We start from the raw sequence: 21,800 nt of genomic DNA on the forward strand, positions 1-21,800 counted from the left end.
ATGAGTCTGGGGTCTTGAGGTCTGGGTCAGATGTAGAGTCTGGGAAGCCTGAGGCAGCTCTGAGATCTGATGATTTGGGGAGAGGGAAGAACTGGCTTTGGTTCTGGGACTCCAGGGTGAGAGGGTTAATGGGTCCACATCCCAAGCTAGACTGGGCAGCTCAGGAGTGAGTGGCCCTCCCTGGACAGTGTAGCTGTGGGTAGGCAGGTGGGGGTTCAGGAAGGTTGTGGGGGGGCTCCCTAAATGGAGGGGGTTGTATCACTTCTGAGTGTGAGAATCCCAGAACTGGTCTGAGAGATCCAAGGGGCATGGGCTTGGGGGAGGGATGCGGGTGAGAAGGGGCCTCCAGGATGGGTCTAGGGATTCCCAATTTGGGTCAGGGACTCAGGGGTCTGGGCAAACTGAAGCTGGGGTGGTGGTGGGGCTGGGTTCTGTGCTGTGGAAGCGGATGTGCGCACTGGCACGGGGACAGGAGGGCACCTGCAGTAGATGGAGGCGATGGCGTTGGACCAGTGGCCCAAGATGCCCCTGCGGTACTCTTCAAGGCGCGGGTAGACACCAGCGGTGAACTTGTGAGACTTGCCACCCTTGCCTCTTCGGGACCACACCGTGAGCTCACAGCGCGGGGCCACCACGAGTGAGGAGATGACGTTCCTCCAGTCAGAGGGCAGGAAGGGCAGGTCGGTGCCCGGCTCTATGGACAGCTCGGCGCCTCGGCAGCAGTTCTCATAATATGGGTCGCTCTTGTCATAGGCCTTGGCGCAGGTCCGTGTCCCATCGGGGTTCTTAAGGTCAGCGGCTGCCGGGCAGGCGCCTCGGACACCGGGGATGGCCACCAGGGCCAGCGCCAGCAGCAGTGGGCACAGCGGGGCCATGGTGACGCTGCAGGGCTGAGCCCCTGCGCGCTTTTATGCTCCTGACCCGTGGGAAGGGACAAGCTGTGAGATTAGTACTCTGCGGGGGGGAGGGGGAGGGGGAGCCCTTCCTGGTCCTGGTCGCAAACCCACAAGGAAAAATACAGGATGGACATATTTGTATGAAACGTAGCAGCTTATGTCTATACACAGGACTTGAGGGTCGGTCACTGCAGCACAGAGGGGAACAGGGTTAATAGGTTGGGCAGGAAGAGCTCTTCCAAATTGACCAGGAATGAAACACCCCACCTCACCCCACCTCCTTCAACAGGAGAGGCTGAGGGAGGGGGAAGAGGAGGGGGGCTGGGCCTTCAGGCGGGGCAGGTCTCAAGACCTTGGGAAAGTAGAAGCTGGAGATGGGTGGGGGGAAGAAGCGGGGGGGGGGGGGGGTGTGAAGGGGGTGCAAGAGGAGGGACAGGGAAGAGCGCCTTCACTCAGGAGTGGGAGATCTTCCTGATCAAGTTCAGAAGCCAGAACCTGTGAAATAGGAGATAGGCCTATTGTGTAACATTTAAAGCCATTACAGCCCGGCCAGTGTGACTCAGTGGTTGAGCGTGGGCCTATGAACCAGGAGGTCACAGTGAAAGGGAATTTTTGGACTGGAACATGAGGTGTTCCCCTGAGCAGGATGGTATCTGTTAGGTTTGATCGAGCAATTGAACTGATACCCTTCCTCCAGGAACTGGCTTTTCAGGTCATTTCACTAAGGCCATTCCCTTTGACCACATTCCATTATCTCCCCTCAGGGTATGCATAAAGAAGTCTCTGCCCAGAAAAAAGCCTGCCAAAAGTCCTCTCAAAGCTGCTGATTCCCGTCACTGGGTGCTGGAGCCATCCAGATTCAGCCACCTGGTGTGTGGATGGTGGAATAAATTCATAATCCCTCACCATTCTGGCCTGTGTGTTCCTCCTTGGGCAGAGGAGGAAACTGGTCTTGCAAGGCGTGTCAGGCCATAAAAACTGTGAACAATATACTGCCCTGAGGGGGGGGGGGGGTCGTTATCACTGGCCCCAGGACAGATCATCGGATATGGCCTGGAGACCCCCAACAGCTGGGGGCCTTCCTGTAAGCCCATGAAAGGGGGCAGAACCACATCTACAAGACAAAGACCCCAGAAGGTTATAAAAAGTGAAGCCCTCTGCGTGTTTCTTCACTCTGGTTTGGAAATTATTCCCGGAGTCCACTATTGTTAATAAACGGGGCCCCTCCCTTTCTCTAGGAAGCGTGCTTGGTATTCCTTTGGTCTTCTGTAACATATGGTTCCCTGAACCAGGAAGCTAACCACATTTGGCTCTTGTCTCCGGTGAGTGGACGAGATTTGGGGCCCCAGGGCGCAGGACAGGCCTCCCTCCGGAAGGCGTGCATTGCTGATTTTAGCAGAATTGAACTGGGGGGAATTCCAGGTGCTCCCAGACCTCAGCCCAGGACCCAGCCGGCATCTGGAGAAAGGGGACGTGTCAAGCTATAAAAACTGTGAACAATGCACTGCCCTGGGATGGGGGGGGGGGTCGTTATCACTGGCCCCAGGACAGATCATCGGATATGGCCTGGAGACCCCCAACAGCTGGGGGCCTTCCTGTCAGCCCATGAAAGGGGGCGGAACCATATCTGCAAGACAAAGACCCCAGAAGGTTATAAAAAGTGAAGCCCTCTGCGTGTCTCTTCACTCTGATTTGGAAATTATTCCCGGAGTCCACTAGTGTTAATAAACGGGGCCCCTCCCTTTCTCTAGGAAGCCTGCTTGGTATTTCTTTGGTCTTCTGTAACAAGGCGACCTAACAGTTTCCAGACCCTTTGTCCCAAGGAGTCATAGAATGCATCCACAGACAAATGGACTCTCATGGGGGAAGAGGAAGAGTCCCACAGAAGGGGCTCCCACGTCAGGAGGAGGAAGAGTCCCATAGAATTCCTGTTTCCAAGGTTTGTAAAGGCTACAAGTCCCTGTGTCCTGATATCCCTTCTGATTGGTCAATATTCCCCTTTGAATTGGTTACTATAGTAACTCCAGAGACCCTCTTCCCTCATTGTCCTATTCCTTCTGGGCTTTCTTCATCCTTTATTTTGTAAATATAGAACTTTTGGCTACTCCCAGTTCCCTTATGTAAATATAACTGTTGCCACTCCCTTATGTTATGAAAATGTACCTTCTGGCAGTTCCCTTGTCTTGTGGAAATGTAACTTCTCCCAGTCTGTAGCCCTGTGTGTTTTTTCCATGGACCCCCCAATTTTAAAAATTCCCTAAACCTGCCTATATTCCCTATTTTTTTAAATAAATTTCATTGATTTTTTCACCAGAGGAAGGGAGAGGGATAGTTAGAAACATGATGAGAGAGAAACATTGATCAGCTGCCTCCTGCATACCCCTTGACTGGAATTGAACCCGGGAACCTTCAGTCTGCAGGCCGACGCTCTATTCACTGAGCCAAACCAGCCATGGCTAAAGTTCCTATTTCAACAGTTGGATTCCAGTCAGGGCCCATGCCCAGGTGCAGGGGGGTGCCTGCAGAAGGCAGCCTATCAATCATTCACTCTCAACACTTATGTTTCTATCTTCTCTCTCCCTTCCTGTCTGAAATCAACAGAAATATCTATTTTTTTAAAGTATTTTTTTTTTATTTGAGAGAGGAAGAGAGAGAGAGAGAGAAACATCAATGATGAGAGCGAATCATTGATCTGCAGCTGCCTCTTGCACACCTCCAACTGGGGATCAAGCCTGCAACCTGGGTATGTGCCCTTGACCGGAACCGAACCTGGACCCTTAAGTCCGCAGGCCAATGCTCTATCCACTGAGCTAAACCAGCTAAGGAAGAAATATCTATTTTTTAAATGAAAACTATTGCAAGGCCCCCTAGTGAGTGTGGCTCACTTGGTTGGGGCTGGTCCAGTGCAGGGAAAGGTGCTGGTTCCATTCCCTGACTGGGCACATGTTGGGGAGAGGGGAGGAAGGGATTATGGGGTTGCAGGCTCAATACCCTGTAGGGGGCATGCAGGAGGCAGCCAGTCTATGTTTGTTCTCACTTCTATGTTTCTCTTTCTCTCTCCCTTTCCCTTCTCTCTAGAAAATCAATTTAAAAACACACACACACACACACACACACACACAATACATTGCAAGGCAATGTGCAAAGGCTTGGGGAAAATAGCTAGAAAGGTAAAGAGTGCTTACAAACTGACAAGATATCAAACAGCCCCCTTAACCCCTAGAAGGATAAGCCTAGGAGGAGAAGGGAGGGCAGAGAGGCTGCCACCCCACTACCACTTCCTAGGAGTTCGATTTCCCACGAGGTTGGAGATCTTGATCTATAAAATAAATAGGATCAGACCCAAAGACTGAGAAACAGCGATCAGGCTATCAATCCCCAGAAGGAAAGTAGGGGAGGGCGGGGGTAAGGGGAAGAGATCAACCGAAGGACTTGTATACATGTATATAAGCCAAACCAATGGACATGGACAACGGGGGGATGGGAGCATGAGTTTGTGTGTGTGGGGGGGAGGTTGGGGGTTAATGGGGGGGATGAGGACACATTTGTAATACCTTAACTAATAATAAAAATAAATAAATAAATAAAGTGGATGAAATACTCAAAAAAAAAAAATAATCAAAAGAAGAGGAAGAAGATTTCTTGAATCATAAAATTTAATTTCTGTGTCCATTAATAAAGTTTTATTGGAAGAGAAAAAATAAATAAATAAATAAATAAATAAATAAATAGGATCTATCGAATTGTATACAAATTTTAAACTTGCATAGCAGCAAACAAACAAACAAACAAAACCAAAAGTGTAATGCAAGAGAAAAGAGACAATTCTTGTAATACACAATGAGTGCTTACCAATCCGCACATTTCGCTGAAATTAGCTTATTGGCCTTTGGTGTAGAAAGGGGGATTTTTGCCAGGAAGGATGATCCCATCATACTTCTGGAACCAGCACACGGCCTCCTCTTTGCTGACTCGTATTTGGCCCCAGTGTAGCCTGTCCTTGTTTCTTGCCTGCGATGCTGAAACCTGGCCTACCCAGCACCTTATAAGCCAAAGGAAAAAGTAGGGAGCAAGACAGGAAGGGCAGGGAGCCTGGGATCTCAGGATGGGACAGGGCCCCGGGCCCTGGGAGGCTGGCCCAGGCCCTTCAGAGGCTCTTTGACATTCCTGGTCTCCTGCCAGAGAAGTACAGGGTCAAGGGTGGGTGAGCTGCTCAGACAGACAATTGTTCAAGTCTGTGGTTCTGTGGGTGAGTGCAAGTCTGGGTCTCAGATTCCTCATCTGTAAAATGGTACTAATTCTTCCTACGCTATAGGGCTGTTGTGAGGACTTTAAGGGATAATGGGAATTTCGAGAGCAAAAGGAATAGCCTGGCACCAAATCCCAGCTCCTCCACGAGTTCTGCACATGCTTGCACCTCGGGCCTCATGGAGACAATGGTGGTACCCACCTCAGCGCTGGTGCAAGGAGTAAGGGGACCGATGCACATAACAGCACTTACAGTGGGGCCCACTAAGTGCCATAGGAGCATGTGGCATCGTCATTATCATGACAGCCTGGCACCCAATAAGGTCTCAATAAATGTAACCGGCACAACACAACACCTACAGCGATTTGCTATCATCGAGTCACTCAGCTAAGACTCCCTCCCTACTGGTCGCCTCACATGCTGTCTGCCACCTTGGCCAGGGTAATACAGTGATTAAAAGCCAAAGGCTGGACCACAGAAGTGGGTTCAAATTTGACTCTGTCACCTTGCTGAGTGGAATTGCTTGCTGTGTGACCTTGGGCAAGTGAACTCACCTCTCTGAGCTTCAGTTTCCTCCTACCTTCCATGGGGCAATAGAATATGATAATAGAAATAGAATATGATCCTGTAAAATCACTTTCTATTGTAAAGTAATTTATAGCTAAATAATAAAATATTCATAAACATGAATAATCCACATAATTGTTATTTATAAATGTAACATAAAAAGCACTTAATATGTAATATTGAATAAGATAACAGCATAAATCCTATATAATAAAAGCCTAATATGCTAAGTGTCTGGTCATCTGGTTGGCCATTCAACCAATCAAAGCGTAATATGCTAAGGCTGCTTGACCACTTGCTATGATGTGCACTAACCACCAGGGGTCAAATAGTCAACTGGTCAATACTCACTATGATGTATCCTAACCACCTAGCCGCTCCACCAGTAGGTTAGCTTGCTGCTGGGTTCTGGCCTATTGGGACTGAGCGACAGGGGCGGGACACACCCTGGAGCCCTCCCATGGTCCTTCCCCTGCTGGTCAACTTCCCACATCCCTCCATGGCCCCAACCATGCACTGATGGGATCCCTTGGTCTGGCCTGCGCCCTCTCGCAATCCAAGCTGAGGGACCCTACCCCAGTGCATGAATTTTGTGCACCGGGCCTCTAATATAAATATATAAAGCATGAAATATAGTGCCCAGCACATGGTAGTGGCTTAATAAATAGGAGCTATTGCCCTAGCCAGTTTTGCTCAGTGGATAGAGCATCAGCCTGCGAACTGAAGAGTCATAGGTTTGATTCTGTTCAGGGCATATGTCTGAGTTTCGGGCTCAATCCCTAGTAGGGGGTGTGCAGGAGGCAGCTGATCAATGATTCTCTCTCATCATTGATGTTTCTCTCTCTCCCTCTCTCTTCTTCTCTGAAATCAATAAAAATATATTTTAAAAATAAATAAATAAATAAGAGCTATTATGAGTATTCTTATAATGATTTTGAGACCGTGGACCTTGGCCTGGCCCTGCCCCAGACCAGATCTGGATCCTTCTCCCTCTTTTCCTTCCAGGACCTTGTGAAATCTAATCTCCAGCTGCTAACTTCCCAGGTCCTTGGAAGGACACAGAAGCCCCACCCTCGCAGCTCTGCAGGGGCCCAGACTCAGGGATGGAGACATGGTAAGTGCTGCTCGCTTAGACCTTGGATGCAGTTACCTGGAGTCCACCTGCCCAGGAGGGCCATGGTCTTCAGAGAGATGGTGACGTGGGCAGCAAGGAGACCTGGAGAGGGAGGCAAACCAGGGACAGGAACACAGGACCAATTGGGCCACAGCAGATTGCAGCATCCCCAACCCAGGCACACACACACATGGGCAGGAGGAAGGACACTCCTTAACACAGTCAGCGACTGATGGCCAACAAATCTCATTGGTGACTACGCATTGAGTGTAGGCACATGCTCGATACACAGTCCCAGAGAAACATAGTCCCAGACCATGTCCCCCCACAAGAACACACAGCCACCATCACCCACAAGCCCCAGTCCCCAACCACTCCCACCCTACACCCCATGACATCTCAAACTCGAGAACACACTGACATGTCCATGTGAGCACACACACAGCATGTTCACCCCAAAGCAATTTCCTCGCTGTTTATTAACACAAATGGGACAAATGATAGAAAAATAAATAACTCCAGTTTACACATTTTTTTTCTTCAAATGGAAGAATGCCTGCCCTTGAGAAACCCATGAGCCCTGGAGAAAGTCAGACGGTAAATCAATATATTTGAACACAATATAAACAGAGTTATAAGAGAGGTATTGCAAAGGACTCTGGGAATGCAGTGGGAAGAATACCCTGGTTTGGGTTATGTTTTTATCCCCTGATATATTTTGATTCATATAATAAGAAAAAAATCCTTGATTTGACCAGACCATAAAAAAGGAGATGGGTGTATATGTGAAATTGCCACTAGATGAAAAAAGAAAGAACTAGTCTCAATCAGGGTAGTACCTGAGCATAAACATGATAGGTGGCATTAATTTAAATGAAAATGCTGTCTGTTGCACAAATATAGGAAAATATTTATATCAGTGCTTAAGTTCATGCTGGCTCATCAGAACTCAGTACTCACACTTCTGCAAGGATGTCCCTCCATGGGGTTATTTCAATGGGATTAGCATGATCCTCCAAGGCAGCCACAACTGTGTGGCTTGGAAACAGTGGTCCTCCAAGTGTGGCCCCTGAACCAGCAGCATCAGCATCCCCTGGGGACTCCTTAGAAATGCAGGTGCTGGGCCCCACCCAGTCCTACTGAGTCAGAAGTTCTAGGGATGAAAGATCAACAATCTGAGTTTTCACCTGCCCTCCTAGTGACTCTGCTGCACACTTGAGTCTGAGAATGTCTGGGTTCAGGCTTTGGCCTTCTAAAGTTTCATATGTCACTGGTTATTACATCTAGAATTTTCTGCGTTGATATCTCAATTTGCTCAGCTCCTGTAATGATTATTTCATATAATTTTCCTGATTAAAAAATTTTATAAGCAAAAGAAAAAAAGGACATTTCTAGGGTCCCAGGTCAGGAATTCTTTTTTTTTTTTTTTTAATATATATTATTGATTTTTTTACAGAGAGGAAGGGAGAGAGATAGAGAGTCAGAAACATCGATGAGAGAGAAACATCGATCAGCCGCCTCCTGCACACTCCCCACCGGGGATGTGCCCGCAACCCAGGTACATGCCCTTGACTGGAATCGAACCTGGGACCTTTCAGTCCGCAGGCTGACGCTTTATCCACTGAGCCAAACCGGTTTCGGCAAGGAATTCTTATTAGACAGTGCCTGGAATCCAAATCCCCAAATCAACTCCAACTTCTCCAACATAGAGGATAGGTCAGCCATCATCTCACTTCGGGACAGGACCCAGACAGCTTTCTCAGATACACCTACCTGCCCCAGGTGAGGAGCCTTGTTTCCAAGTTTTCCTGGGTCCCACCGCGCCCCCTTCTGGTCCACGCCACAGCGACTCAACCTTCACTGCCGAAGATCACTTGGTGGTCGGGGTGCCGACCGCTTAATGCACAGGTCCCGATTCAGCGTGCCTGGGGTATTCAGGTTCAGCATTTCCTGCAAGCTCGGTGATACCAGGCTGCTGGGAGCCCTTGAGTAAGCGGCTTTCCACACACTGGCACCCCAGCCCAGACAGTACAGCTCCAAATCGGGAACCTGCCGTAAGGAGGGCATGGCGGGAATTCACAGGTGAGCAAGGCGAGTGGGGACGCAAGGGACTGGTTGAGACAAAGAAAAATGTATCTGAAACTTCAGAAGGAAGCCTTTGGAGGAAGCGTAGTCTGAAACTCTTAGGGGCTGGAGCAGGTTTGGCTCAAGTGTCCCTGCGGGTGGGCAGTGGAAACCCTAAACTAAGCCCAGCGAGGGGACGGGGTTTCAAGGGTAGCAGGACAGGCTAGAGGAGGCTGGAAGTGTTCGCGAGGTGGTGCTGTAGCACAACTATCCGGCGAGCTGACTGGGAATCCTAGATCTCAGGTTCAAATCCCGGCTCTGGTGCTTGTGTTACTCAACTTCTGTGAGCTTCAGCTCACTCTTGAATGGAGATAAACACAAGACCTAGTTACATCACCAATTTCTGAGGCTCGTAAGGGACGCTTGCTTCCCATTTTATTCCTTGTATTGGTCATTGATACGTTCTCTTTTCAGCTTTAAGATATAATCGCAACATTTTATTAGTCTTTTCCAATTACCGGTAATGTATTTAGCTTTGTAGGTCCTCTCTACTATATACTTGGTTTTTCTTTAATTTTGTCTTGTTTCAATAATAATCATAAATAGCTTCAGTGCCTATTGTGCATTTGGTTTTTATTCGTTCTTCCACTCTACTTTTGTTGAGTTTATTGTGCTCTTGTCCTAACATTTGAGATGGTGTTTAGCTTGCTAATTTTCAGCCCTTTTTCTTTTCCCACATTTGTCTTCAAGGCCCTCTGCTTCCTTTGTAGGAGTGTTGTGTGGCCTCCATAAGATAGTAAGTGTAGCATGCTGAGACTGTGTCAGGCACATGGAAAGTGCTCAGTATGCTGACTGTTAATGCTGGTGTTGGTTTTGATTATTATTATTAATCAGAGTCCTTAAAAAAAAGAAAGATTTGAGGGAAGAAACTTGGATCAATTATGCATTGGTTTCCTATTGCTGCTATAACAAACAATTACAAACTTGGATTTATTATCTGACAGGTCTGGAGGTCAGATATCCTAAATGGGTCTCATTGGGCCAGACCCAAGGTGTCAGCAAGGCCGAATTCCTTCTTAAGGCTTCAAGGAAAAATCCACGTCCTGACATTTCCTAGTTTCTAAAGGCTTTTTTTTCTTTCTTTTTTTTTTTTTCTTTCATTCCATGGCTGGTTGGCCCTTCCTTCTTCAAAGCCAGCAATGTAGCATCTTCAAATCTCTCTCTGCCTCTGACCTTCCCTTCGCCCCATCTTCCACTTTAAAGGGTCTTTGTGATTACACTGAAATCATCCAGCTAGCCCAGGATAATTTCCTTATTTAAGGTTAGATGATTAGCAAATTTTAAAATTCCATCTGCAACCTTCACTCCCCTGGCCATGTAAAATAACATATTCATGAGGACTGAGGGTTAGGACACAGACATTATTCTGCCTACCACATATTAGTATTGAGGTTTACCATATAAATGAGGAATATTTGTCTCTCTTATATGAAGCTTCCCAAGCTGTGTGTGATGGGGGAGGTCTCAGCATAGGAACAATTACCTCTGCTGGCACTCTTGTCTGGGAGAAACCACCCCCAAGTTTTTGCCCTGGTGCCAGACAATCCAGTTCCTCCTGGTATGTCCAGGCATATCAGGCAGAGAAAGGCAAATACTGTATGATTTCACTCATATGTGGAATTTAAAAAACAAAGACAGGAGAGAACCAAGATGGCAAGTAGGTAAATGCTGGTACTTGCTGCCTCTTGAGCTGCTGCCCCAAGGCTGGAGCTCAGAGGGAGCAAGTCTGAGTAAGTCCATGTGCCAGCCCTTTAAGAGGAACTGCCTGGGACTCCTGTAGCCCCTGTGTCACCTAGCCACAATCCTGGCTGGTTTTTACAGCCCAAAGTTATGAGGACTTCTCTTCCTAGCACTGGAACCCTGTGCTGAGGGGTCTGGTGTGGGGCTGAGACCCCTTACTCCTCATGGGAAGCCTCCACAAAGATGATCTCCCTCCCAATTAAAAAAATCCACATGTGGGTGTCAAACTAGCCCATTCTGCACCTCTATGTCATCCCCCACCATCACCACCAGCAGTCTCAATGTGTTTTCTTCCTTATTTCTCAGGTTGTAGGACTTCCATTTAGCCCAATTTTAGGTGGTTTTGAATGATGGTTGTTCTGTATTTTAATTGTAATTTTGATGTGGTTGTGAGAGGCAGCAAGTACTGGCATTTAACCTATGCTGCCATCTTGGTTCTCTCCTGTCTTTGTTTTTTAAAATTCCACATATAAGTGAAATCATACAGTATTTGCCTTTCTCCTCCTGACTTATGTCATTTAGCATAAGTCCCCCAACTTTCACTTATATTTTCATAAATAGCAAGATTTTATTTTTTTTTATGGATGAATGGTACTCCATTGAATATATGTACCACATCTTCTTTATCCATTCATCCACTAATAAATAATGTGGGTTGTTTACATATCTTGGCTATCTACTTATATAAAAACCCTGGGTGGTGTTCATCACAACCAGAACCGTGACTAAGCGGAAGGAAGTCAGTCCTGCAGGGGTTGTCTTGGCAACGGCTACGCCCTCCCCCAAGCTTTTTCCCGGAACTGTTTCCTGTAAGGGTGGGATTTGAGGCAGGAACTCACCCTGGGAGCGTGGAGGCATATCTTTATAAAGTGTGCCGCGCCAGCACAGCCAAGGGTGAACCTGAGTGAGGGCGGCTGAAAGGCTTAGAAAAGACAGACAAGAGAATAAAAGCTGGGTCTCGGTGGGACACTGCTTCTCTGAGAGACAGCGACCACGCCCACAGCCATGCCTTTATTTTATAGCAGATGCTACAAGGCAAAGTAAGGGCGTGACCAAGATGTTTACAACATTCTCCTGGGTTTCAATCCTACTCAACTACATGCATCTGAACTCTATCAAGCCCACATCACTTGGGCACATGGGGCCATGTGTTCCGACCATAGGTTCAAGCTTACAACTACAGCTGTTGGCTACAATTGTGCTGGGAGAGCCCTGCCCTCCAAGCTGGGACTTGCATGTGGCAATGAGAGGACTGTGCCCTCTCATCAGTCCAAGGCTTGAACCTGTCCAAAACACTGTAGCAGCTCCCCACAATAAAGTTTTCAGTCTGTTTCTTTGTTACTAATATTGTGACCCCACCCTATAACAAATAAACAATTTCTGGAGGATGAGGCCCAGGAATCAGGATTTTAAAAAGATTCCCAAGTGATTCTAATGTGCAGCCAAGGTTGAGAACCACTGCTATTATTAAAAATATATCTAAATGTGCAATTCTTTGTCCAAAAAATGAGCATGTTCAAAAATTAAATGAAGAAAATTTGGATATATTCGATGGAGATCTTCACATATATTTGAGTGATGATTCCATTGATTCCACAGATGATGCTGAAAAGGAAAATTTTCCCATCGAATTTCTTAATAGTATTACTCCTTTGGGAATGCCGTGTCATAAATTGAAAGTGAAAGTGGGTGCAATCATCATGCTATTGAGAAATATCAATAGTAAATGGGGTCTTTGTAATGGTACCCGATTTATTATCAAAAGGTTATGACCTAACGTTATCAAAGCTGAAGTATTAACAGGATCTGCAGAGGGAGAGGCTGTTCTGATTCCAAGAATTAATTTGTCCCCATCTGACACTGGCCTCCCATTTAAATTGATTCAATGACAGTTTCCTGTGATGCCAGCATTTTTGATGACTATTAATAAATCACAAGGACAAACTCTAGACAAAGTAGGCATATTCCTACCTGAACCCGTTTTTTGCACATGGTCAGTTATAGGTTGCTTTCTCTCGAGTTTGAACAGCATGTGATGTTACAGTTAAAGTTCTAAGTACTTTATCACAAGGGAAATTAGTCAAGCACTCTGAAAGTGTTTTCACTCTTAATGTAGTGTACAGGGAGATATTAGAATAAGTTTAATCACTTTATCAGTCATTGTTTGCATCACTGTTGTTTTTATATCATGTTTTTGTCATTTTTATATCATGCCTCTTGTTATATCCTTTTGTTACTGTTTATTTATTAATAAATTTATATATTATTTTCATATACATTTTACTAATTTCCTTTCATCTCTCACACTTCTATTATAGAGAAAGGGAAAATAGCAATATTAAAATATCTCTGCTAATTAATTCCCTTTTTTAAAAAAATATATTTTATTGATTTTTTACAGAGAGCACAGGAGACGGATAGAGAGTTAGAAACATCGATGAGAGAGAAACATCGATCAGCTGCCTTCTGCACACTCCCCACTGGGGATGTGACCGCAACCAAGGTACATGCCCTTGACCAGAATCGAACCTGGGACCCTTGAGTCCGCAGGCCGATGCTCTATCCACTGAGCCAAACCAGTTAGGGCAATTAATTCCCTTTTAATGTGCATGAATTTCGTGCACTGGGCTACTAGTTGTAAATAATGCTGCAATAAACATGCAGGTACAGATATCTTTTTGAGTTACTGTTCTCCTTTTCTTTGGGTAAATACCCAGAAGTGAAATTGCTGAATTCATAATCACCTTGGTTCCTTGGAAGACTTCAGCCAACACCCAATTTCTCAGGGAAATCTCCCACCCCAGTTCCATCTGCTAGGGAACATGAGAAGTTTTAGAGCAAAGTCACTATATTCATTTCCTGTGACTGCTGGAACAAATTACCACACAGTGGCTTACAATAACACAAATGTATTCTCTTATTGTCTGGAGGTCAGAAACCCAAAAGAGTCATCAAGGACTACAATCCAGGTGTCAGCAGGACTGATTCCTTATGGAGGAATCGGGAAGATTCAGTGCCCTTGCCTTTTTCAGCTTCTGGTGGCCTCCTGTATTCCTGGGCTTGTGGCCCCTTCCTCTTCAAAGAGCATCCCTCCAGCCTCTGCCTTCGTCATCACATCTCCACCTCCTCTGAATTCAAATGTCCTTCTGCCTCCCTGTTATGTAGGGTTCATTCAGATAATACAGGATAATCTCCCCATCTTAAAATCCTTAACTCAATCACATCTGCAACCTCCTTTTGACATGTAAGGTAACATTCACAGGTTCCAGGACTAGGACCTGGATGTCTTTGAAGGCCATTATCAGCTTACCACTGCCAACTTTCTCTCTACTGCACCCAGGTGTGGAAAGACTGGATTTCTTTTTCCCCTGGATAGCTAGGGCCTATCTGGTTCTCTGTCAGTCCTCAACCTGTCATTCCTCTCATCCAAGCTTTGTGAAAATACCTCAGGATCTGTTTTTCCTTGAGTAATAAGAAACGTGACTTTTTTTGCCAGGCATGTGGCTACTTTGTGGCATTATGTGCCCACCTGTAGCTAAGTTCTGACAGCACAATAGAGACAGCAGTATCTTGTGGCACTTCTGGGAAGGGGTCTTAAAGGGTAAGGTGTTCCATTTTTACACTCCTCCCTCCCATTTTTCACCTGTTGTCTGAGATGCAGATGTGAGGGCTCAAGCAAGCATCCTGGACTCTGAAGAAGCCACATATTGATAAAGGATCAACAATACAGAAGGAGCTTGGGCCTCAGACTGGCAGGAGCCATATCCGAGTTTCCATCGGCTTGGCTTATACCAGTGATGGCGAACCTTTTGAGCTCGGCATGTCAGCATTTTGAAAAACCCTAATTTAACTCTGGTGCTATGTCACATATAGAAATTTTTTTATATTTGCAACCATAATAAAACAAAGACTTATATTTTTGATATTTATTCTATATATTTAAATGCCATTTAACAAAGAAAAATCAACCAAAAAAATGAGTTTGCATGTCACCTCTGACACGCGTGTCATAGGTTCGCCATCACTGGCTTACATTGTTCACTCCACCTTGGTGATACTCTGGGATCTCACCCCACCCAATTTTCAGTTCCACCCAAACTGTATGCAGCAGCTTTTCCATATGAATGGCCTTTCCTGGCTCAGGCTTCAGACTTTCCTAAAATCTCTCAAACAAGCAGCATCTGGCATCAGTATTCCCCATTCCTCTCAATAAGAGGCTCCAGACCTGGCACTAGCAGCAGCCTGCTTTGTTTCACAGCTTTGCCTCTCCTGAGCACTCCCAAGCCCAACACAAGTAGCAGCCATTTTCAGATCGCTCTGTAGCTACTGATGGGTGGCCTCAGGCAGGGTATAGGCAGTGACTGACTTTGTACCTCCAGGGTGGCCCCAGAGCCAATGCACCCAGTGGACAGCTTTAGACCATGAAAGATTACAACCCTACACATCCACGAGTGACACACTCAAAGGGCAGACTCAGTGAACACCAAAGCCCCACTGAAGTAAGTCCTGCTCCATAGGGGTGTCTCCTGCACAGCAGCTCTTTCACTGTAGTCACAGGTGGTTCTCACAGCCAATTGACCTGGGGATCAATTCCTCCCAGTGACACTAACAGCAATCAAGGCTCACTTAGAACAGGATAGCACAGTGCACACAGCCCACATCCACACATGTGGTGCACCTAGGTGACTGGGAAGGCTGAGGTATTGGGCCGTATAGGACACCTACTGAATAAGGCCACTCTACTAATTCCAGGAGACATAGCAACTCTACTTAATACATAGAATCAAACACAGGGAAGCAGCCAAAATGCAGAGACAAAGAAAGACATGTCACAAATGAAAGAAAAGAAGAAATCTCCAGAAAAATAACTAAATGAAATGGAGCAAGAAAACTACTAGATAAAGAGTTCAAAGCAGTGGTTATAAGGATTCTTAAGGATCTTGATGAGAGCTTCAAGAGACTTAATGAGAATTTCAAGAATCTTAGGAGAATTTCAAGGAAATTAGTGAGAACATCAAAGACATGAAAAAGGACCAGTCAGAAATGAAGGATACACTAACTAAAATGAGGAATAATTTATAGGAATTCAACAGTAGAGAATGCTGAGAATCAAATCAGCGATTTGGAATATGAGGAAGCAAAAAAACACCCAACCAGGAGAGCAAAAAGAAAAAAGGGTCCAAAAATATAAAGATAGTGTAAGGAGCCTCTGGGACAACTTCAAGTGTACCAATATTCACATTATGGGGGTGCCAGAAGAAAAAGAGAGAGACAAGCTATTGAAAACTTATTTGAAGAAATAATGACAAAAAGCTTCCCCTACCTGGTGAAAGAAATACACTTACAAGTCCAGGAAGTGCAGAGAGTCCCAAACAAGAGGAACACAAAGAGATCCACACCAAGACACATCATAATTAAAATACCAATGGCTAAAGACAAAGAGAGAATCTTAAAAGTAGCAAGAGAAAAGCAGTTAGTTACCTACAAGGGAGTACCCATACAACTGTCAGTTGATTTCTCAACAGAAACTATGCAGGCCAGAAAGGAGTGGCAAGAAATATTCAAAGTGATGAATAGCAAGGACCTACAACCAAGATTACTCTACCCAGCAAAGCTATCATTTAGAATTGAAGGTCAGATAAAGAGCTTCATAGACAAGAAAAAGCTAAAGGAGTTCATCACCACTAAACCAGTATTACATGAAATGTTGAATTGTATTTAAGAAGAATAAGAAGAAGAAGAAGAAGAAGAAGAAGAAGAAGAAAGAGGAGGAGGAAGAGGGATAAAAATATGAACAATAAACTGGCAATAAATACATAGCCATTAACAATTGAATCTAAAAATCAAAATAAATGAACAAGGAAACTAATGAACAAAATAAACTGGTCAATAACATAGAAACAGAGGCATGGAAACATGGAACAGACTGATAAATCTCAGAGGGAAGGAGTGTGTGTGTGTGTGTGTGTGTGTGTGTGTGTGTGTCGAGAAGAGATTAACCAAAGAGCATATGCATATATGTATTACCTATGGACACAAACAATAGAGTGGTGAAGGCCTGGAGCGGGGTGAGAACTGGGTGGAGTGGGTTAATTGGGGGAGCGGAAGGGGGACATCTGTAATACTCTCAACAATAAATATTTTTTTAAAAATAAGGAGGAGGATGATAAAAAGAAAAACAAAGGCAAAGGAGCAACAACAACAAAAATCAACTCATAGATACGGAGAACAGGTTGGTGGCTACCAGAGGCAGGGGCATAGGGGGTAGGTAAAATGAGTAAAGGGGGTCAAAAGGTACAAACTTCCAGTTATAAAATAAATAAATCATGGGAATGTAATGTACAGCATGGTGACTATAGTTAATAATACTGTATTGTATATTTGAAAATTGATAAGAGAGTAGATTCTAAAAGTCTTCATCACAAGAAAAAATTTGTAACTGTGTATGGTGATGGATATGAACTACACTTACTTGGTAATCGTTTTGTAATATATCCAAATATTAAATCATTATTTTATACTCCTGAACTAATATAATGTTACTAGAGGACCAGTGCACAAAATTTGTGCACGGGTAGGGTCCCTAGGCCTGGCCAGCAATCAGGGTCGATCTGTAGGGTGACTAGTGGGATGACTGGGTGACCCTGCTGGCACCCGCCTTGGCCGGCCTGGTGCCGCCTGCTTGCCGGCCCCACCCCCTGCTGCTACCGCTGGTTGCCTCCCTCTGTGGGGTGACCAGCAGGGCAATGGGGGAGGGGGGCCCTGCTGGCACCCGCCTTGGCTGACCTGGAGCCTGCAGGCTGGGGGCAGCTCCTGCGTTGAGCATCTGCCCCCTGGTGGTCAGTGTGTGTCATAGCGACTGGTTGTTCCACTGTTTGGTTGATTTGCATATTCGGGTTTTATTATATAGGATATGTTGATTATATATTAACAAATGGGGAACTGGGGGAGGGAACTTCCAGGAGGCAAGGGATGGATTAGATCGACTGGTGTCAATTCACTCAAATGTAGTAGTAGTAAGAGTAACCACAGAGTGCTTTGTAGGAACTTTAAGCCACCTTTATAGTTTACAGACTACGTGTAAAGCCTTGCTTCTCACAATGTGGTCTATGCATAGGCAGCTATGCATCACCTGGAGCTTGTTACAAAATGCAGATCTCAGGTGCCATGTAGAACTATTGAACTCAAGCTGGAAGTTTAACAAGATCACCAGATAATTCATATTATGTTAAGGCACAACTTATCTTTTGAAATAAAATGAGGAAAACATAAAGTACCCTGAGTTAATTTAGGTTTAATAGTCCATATTCAGTCTTCTGCTGCTATATATAGGCTAGATCATCCAGAAAATGTTGCCATATTTGATTGGATGCCTTGCTAAGTGGTGATTAAAAGAATAGAATGTTTAAAAATATTTTTAATTAAAGAGAAAAACAGGAGATTAAAAATGGAAGTGGAGTAAGTGGAAGCTACACTGACATGTTACCAGGACCAAACTGGAAATACACCTAAAATATAGACAAACAACCCTGAAGAATCAACTAGCAGAAGAGAACACTGATAACCAAGGATGGAAAGTGGAGACCACATAGACACTGGTAGGAAGTGTGGAGATATGAAAGGGGTGGCTAGGCTCCCACAGCAGCTGAAGGTTTGGAGGGATATCTCAGCTATGGAGGTTCCCACTAAGAACTCTTGGGTTTAAACCCCAAGCTGGGTTTCCCATCCCAGAGCACCAGAACTGAGAAAGGTGTCCACTGGCTGTGAAAAGCAGCAGGGTTGCTGTCTGCTAGCGAGAGACAGCTGGAAATGCAGGCACCCTCTTATAGGGCCAACACACAAAATTTCATGTGCAGCCACTCACCTTGGGCTCCAGCAGATAGAGGGCCAAGTGGACTGGAGCTGTGTGAGGAGAGTCCAGGGTTGGGGGCTCTGCAGTAGGAGCTTGGAGGGCAGTCACCCTGGTTTTCCATGCTGAGTCATTCCCTCCTGGGGCAAAGGAAACTAAGGAGAAAATAAACAAATGGGACTACATCAAAATAAAAAGCTTCTGCACAGCAAAAGAAACTATCAACAAAACATAAAGGGAGCCCAGTGTATGGGAGAATATATTTGGCAATGGTACATCTGATAAAGGTTTAATATTCAAAATATATAAGGAACTCATACAACTTAACAAAAGGAAGACAAACAATCCAATTTAAAAATGGGCAAAGGACCTAAATAGACACTTCTCCAAAGTGGACATACAGATGGCCAAGAGACATATGAAAAAATGCTCTATGTCACCGATCATCAAAGAGATGAAAATCAAAATGTGAATAAGGTTTCACCTCACACCTTTCAGAATGGCTACCATCAACGAATCAACAAACAACAAGTGCTGGCGAAGATGTGAAGAAAAGGGAACCCTAGTGCACTGCTGATGGGAATGCAGACTGGTGCAGCCATTATGGAAAACAGTATGGAGTTTCCTGAAAAAAATAAATATGGACACCATTTGACCCAGTGATTCCACTTCTATGAATATATTCTAAGAAACCCAAAACACCAAAAAGAAAGAATATATGCAGCCCTATGTTCATAGCAGCACAATCTACAATAGCTAAGATTTAGAAACAGCCCAAGTGCCCATCAGTAGACAAGTGGATAAAAAAAGCTGTAGTACATTTACACCATGGAATACTATGCAGCAGTAAAAAAGAAGGATCTCTTACCCTTTGTGACAGCATGGAGGGACCTCGAGAGTATTGTGCTAAGTGAAATAAGCTAGTCAGAGAAAGACAAGTATCACATGATCTCACTCATATGTGGAATCTAATGAACAAAATAAACTGATGAACAAAATAGATCCAGAGATGTAGAAGCATAGAAGACTGTAGAACTTCAGAGGGAAGGCAGGGGAGAGTGGGTGGGAGGGAAGAGATCAACCAAAGAACATGTATGCATATATGCATAACCTATGGACACAGACAATAGGGGGATGAAGGCCTGGGGTTGGGGATGGGTGTGGCCTAGAAAGGGTCAATGGGCGGGGGGGGGGGTGGGCGGGGGGGAAGGAGACATATGTAATACTTTCAACAATAAAGATTTAATTTTTTAAAAAAAGAAAAACATTCCTGTCTGGCATGGTCAGTGGTTGGAGCATTGGCCTGCAGACCAAAGGGTCACTGGTTCCATTCCTAATCAAGGACATGTACCTGGGTTGCAGGTTGTTCCCTGCCATGGTCAGTCAGAGTGCATGCAGGACCAGTTGATGTTTCTCTCACATCAATGTTTCTCTCTTCCTCTCTCTCTCTCTCTCTCTCCCTCCCTCCCTCTTTCCCACTCTCTCTCTGAAACATCAGTGGAAAATATCCTCAGGTGAGGATTAACATCAACAAAAAAATTAAAACAACACTATACAAACTCCATTTTAAATAATGCCCCATTCTCCCCTCCCCCAGACCCTGGTAATTACCCTTCTACTTTCTGTTTCTATAAATTTTGAGTATTTTAGATAACTCATGTAACTAGAATCATACCATATTTGCTTTAAAAAGTAGTAGTAGTACTAAAAATAATGACCATGACAATAATAAAAATAATGCCAGGGTCAGCTACCACCTTTTGAGCCCCTTCTATGTGCTTGATTCTCTGCCAAAGACAAAGAACACATGTTCTCATTTAATTTTCACAGACACAAATGGATGGTGACAATGAGCCTGTCAGTTAAAACAGACTGTGTTTTGCTGCAGTAACAAATAAACCTGCAGGGGCTTATTTCTTTCTCCCCCCAAATGCTCATCACAGATCAGTTTTGGGTTCTGCTTGTCCTTGTCCTAGGTCAGGTTGACAGAGCAGCCAAAACATGGATCCTTGTCTGGCTGTGGTCATGGGAAAAAGTAAGTGAAGCCTGCACTGGCGTTGAAAGCTTTGGCCCAGGAGTGATGTAATACCACTGACATTGTGCGGGGGGAAACGCAAACTTTACATCTATATATATAAAAGCCTAAGCAACCAAGTGACCGAACAACCAGTCCACTGGTCGCTATGATGCGCACTGACCACCAGGGGGCAGACGCTCAACGCAGGAGCTGCCTCCTAGTGGTCAGTGCACTCCCATAGCCAACCTCCAGCAGCTGGCCAACCTGCCACAGCCTCCCTCCCCGTCCCCTCCCCCCCAACCTCCTGCAGCCCTGATCGGCCCTGATTGGCCCCAATTGGCCCCGATCACCGGCCAGGCTGAGGGACCCCACCTGCGCACAAATTCATGCACCAAGCCTCTAGTAATACATAAAAAACATTGCCATAATAGAGGTTACATTCCAGTTGGGAAGGCAGGCAATAAACAAAATAAATGCCACATAGCAGTGCATGCTGTGGAGAGCAGTGAGGCAGACAAGGAGAATGGCGTAAAGTAGGAGCAATTTTTATTTTTAAAGGATATTTTTATTGATTTCAGAGAGGAAGGGGGAGGGAGGGAGAGATAGAAACACCAATAATGAGAGAGAATCATTAGTTGGCTACCTCCTGCACGCCCCACACTGGGGATTGAGCCCGCAACCTGGGCATGTGCCCGACCGGGAATCGAACTGTGACCTTCTGGTTCTTAGGTCGATGCTCAACCACTGAGCCACGTCAGCTGGGCAAGGGTAAGAGCAATTTTGAATGCAGTGGTCAGAAGGATCTCAAGAAGAAACATTTGCCTGGCCATCGTGGCTCATTGGTTGAGCATTGACCTATAAACCTGGAGGTCACAGTTCGATTCCTGGTCAGGGCACATGCCCAGGTTGTGGGCTCAGTCTCCAGTGGGAGGAATGCGGGAGGCAGCCGATCGATGGCCCTCTCTCATCATTGATGTTTCTATCTCCCTCTCCCTCTCCCTCGCCCTCTCCCTCTCCCTTCCTCTCTGAAATCAATAAAAAATATATTTTACAAAAAGAAGAAACGTTTGAGCCAAGACTTGAAGAGAGGAAGGAGGGAGTTATGGTGATACTGGGGGGAGAGCACTCCAAGCAGAGGAAACAGCCAGTGCAAAGGCGTATTGGAGGAATGGCAAGGAGTTTGTGTGGTTAGAGTGGAGAGGTGGGAGGAAAGGGGAAGAGATGGAATCAGAGCGGTCACAGAG

The 21,800-nt window shown here is 45.4% G+C and overlaps 1 protein-coding gene across 1 annotated transcript; it reads right to left on the bottom strand.

Annotated features, from left to right (window-relative positions):
- Window positions 1-356: 356 nt before the first annotated feature.
- On the bottom strand, window positions 357-875 carry LOC308530584 (syncollin-like; the record flags this gene model as incomplete). The annotated part of the gene is made up of 1 exon (XM_081107301.1): window positions 357-875. One exon carries the CDS (start codon window positions 873-875, stop codon window positions 357-359), a length of 519 nt encoding a protein of 172 aa, XP_080963427.1.
- Window positions 876-21,800: the final 20,925 nt, after the last annotated feature.

This window comes from Myotis nattereri (assembly GCF_964212035.1).
Source record: "Myotis nattereri genome assembly, chromosome: 15".
In the NCBI taxonomy this organism is placed as follows: Eukaryota; Metazoa; Chordata; class Mammalia; order Chiroptera; family Vespertilionidae; genus Myotis; species Myotis nattereri.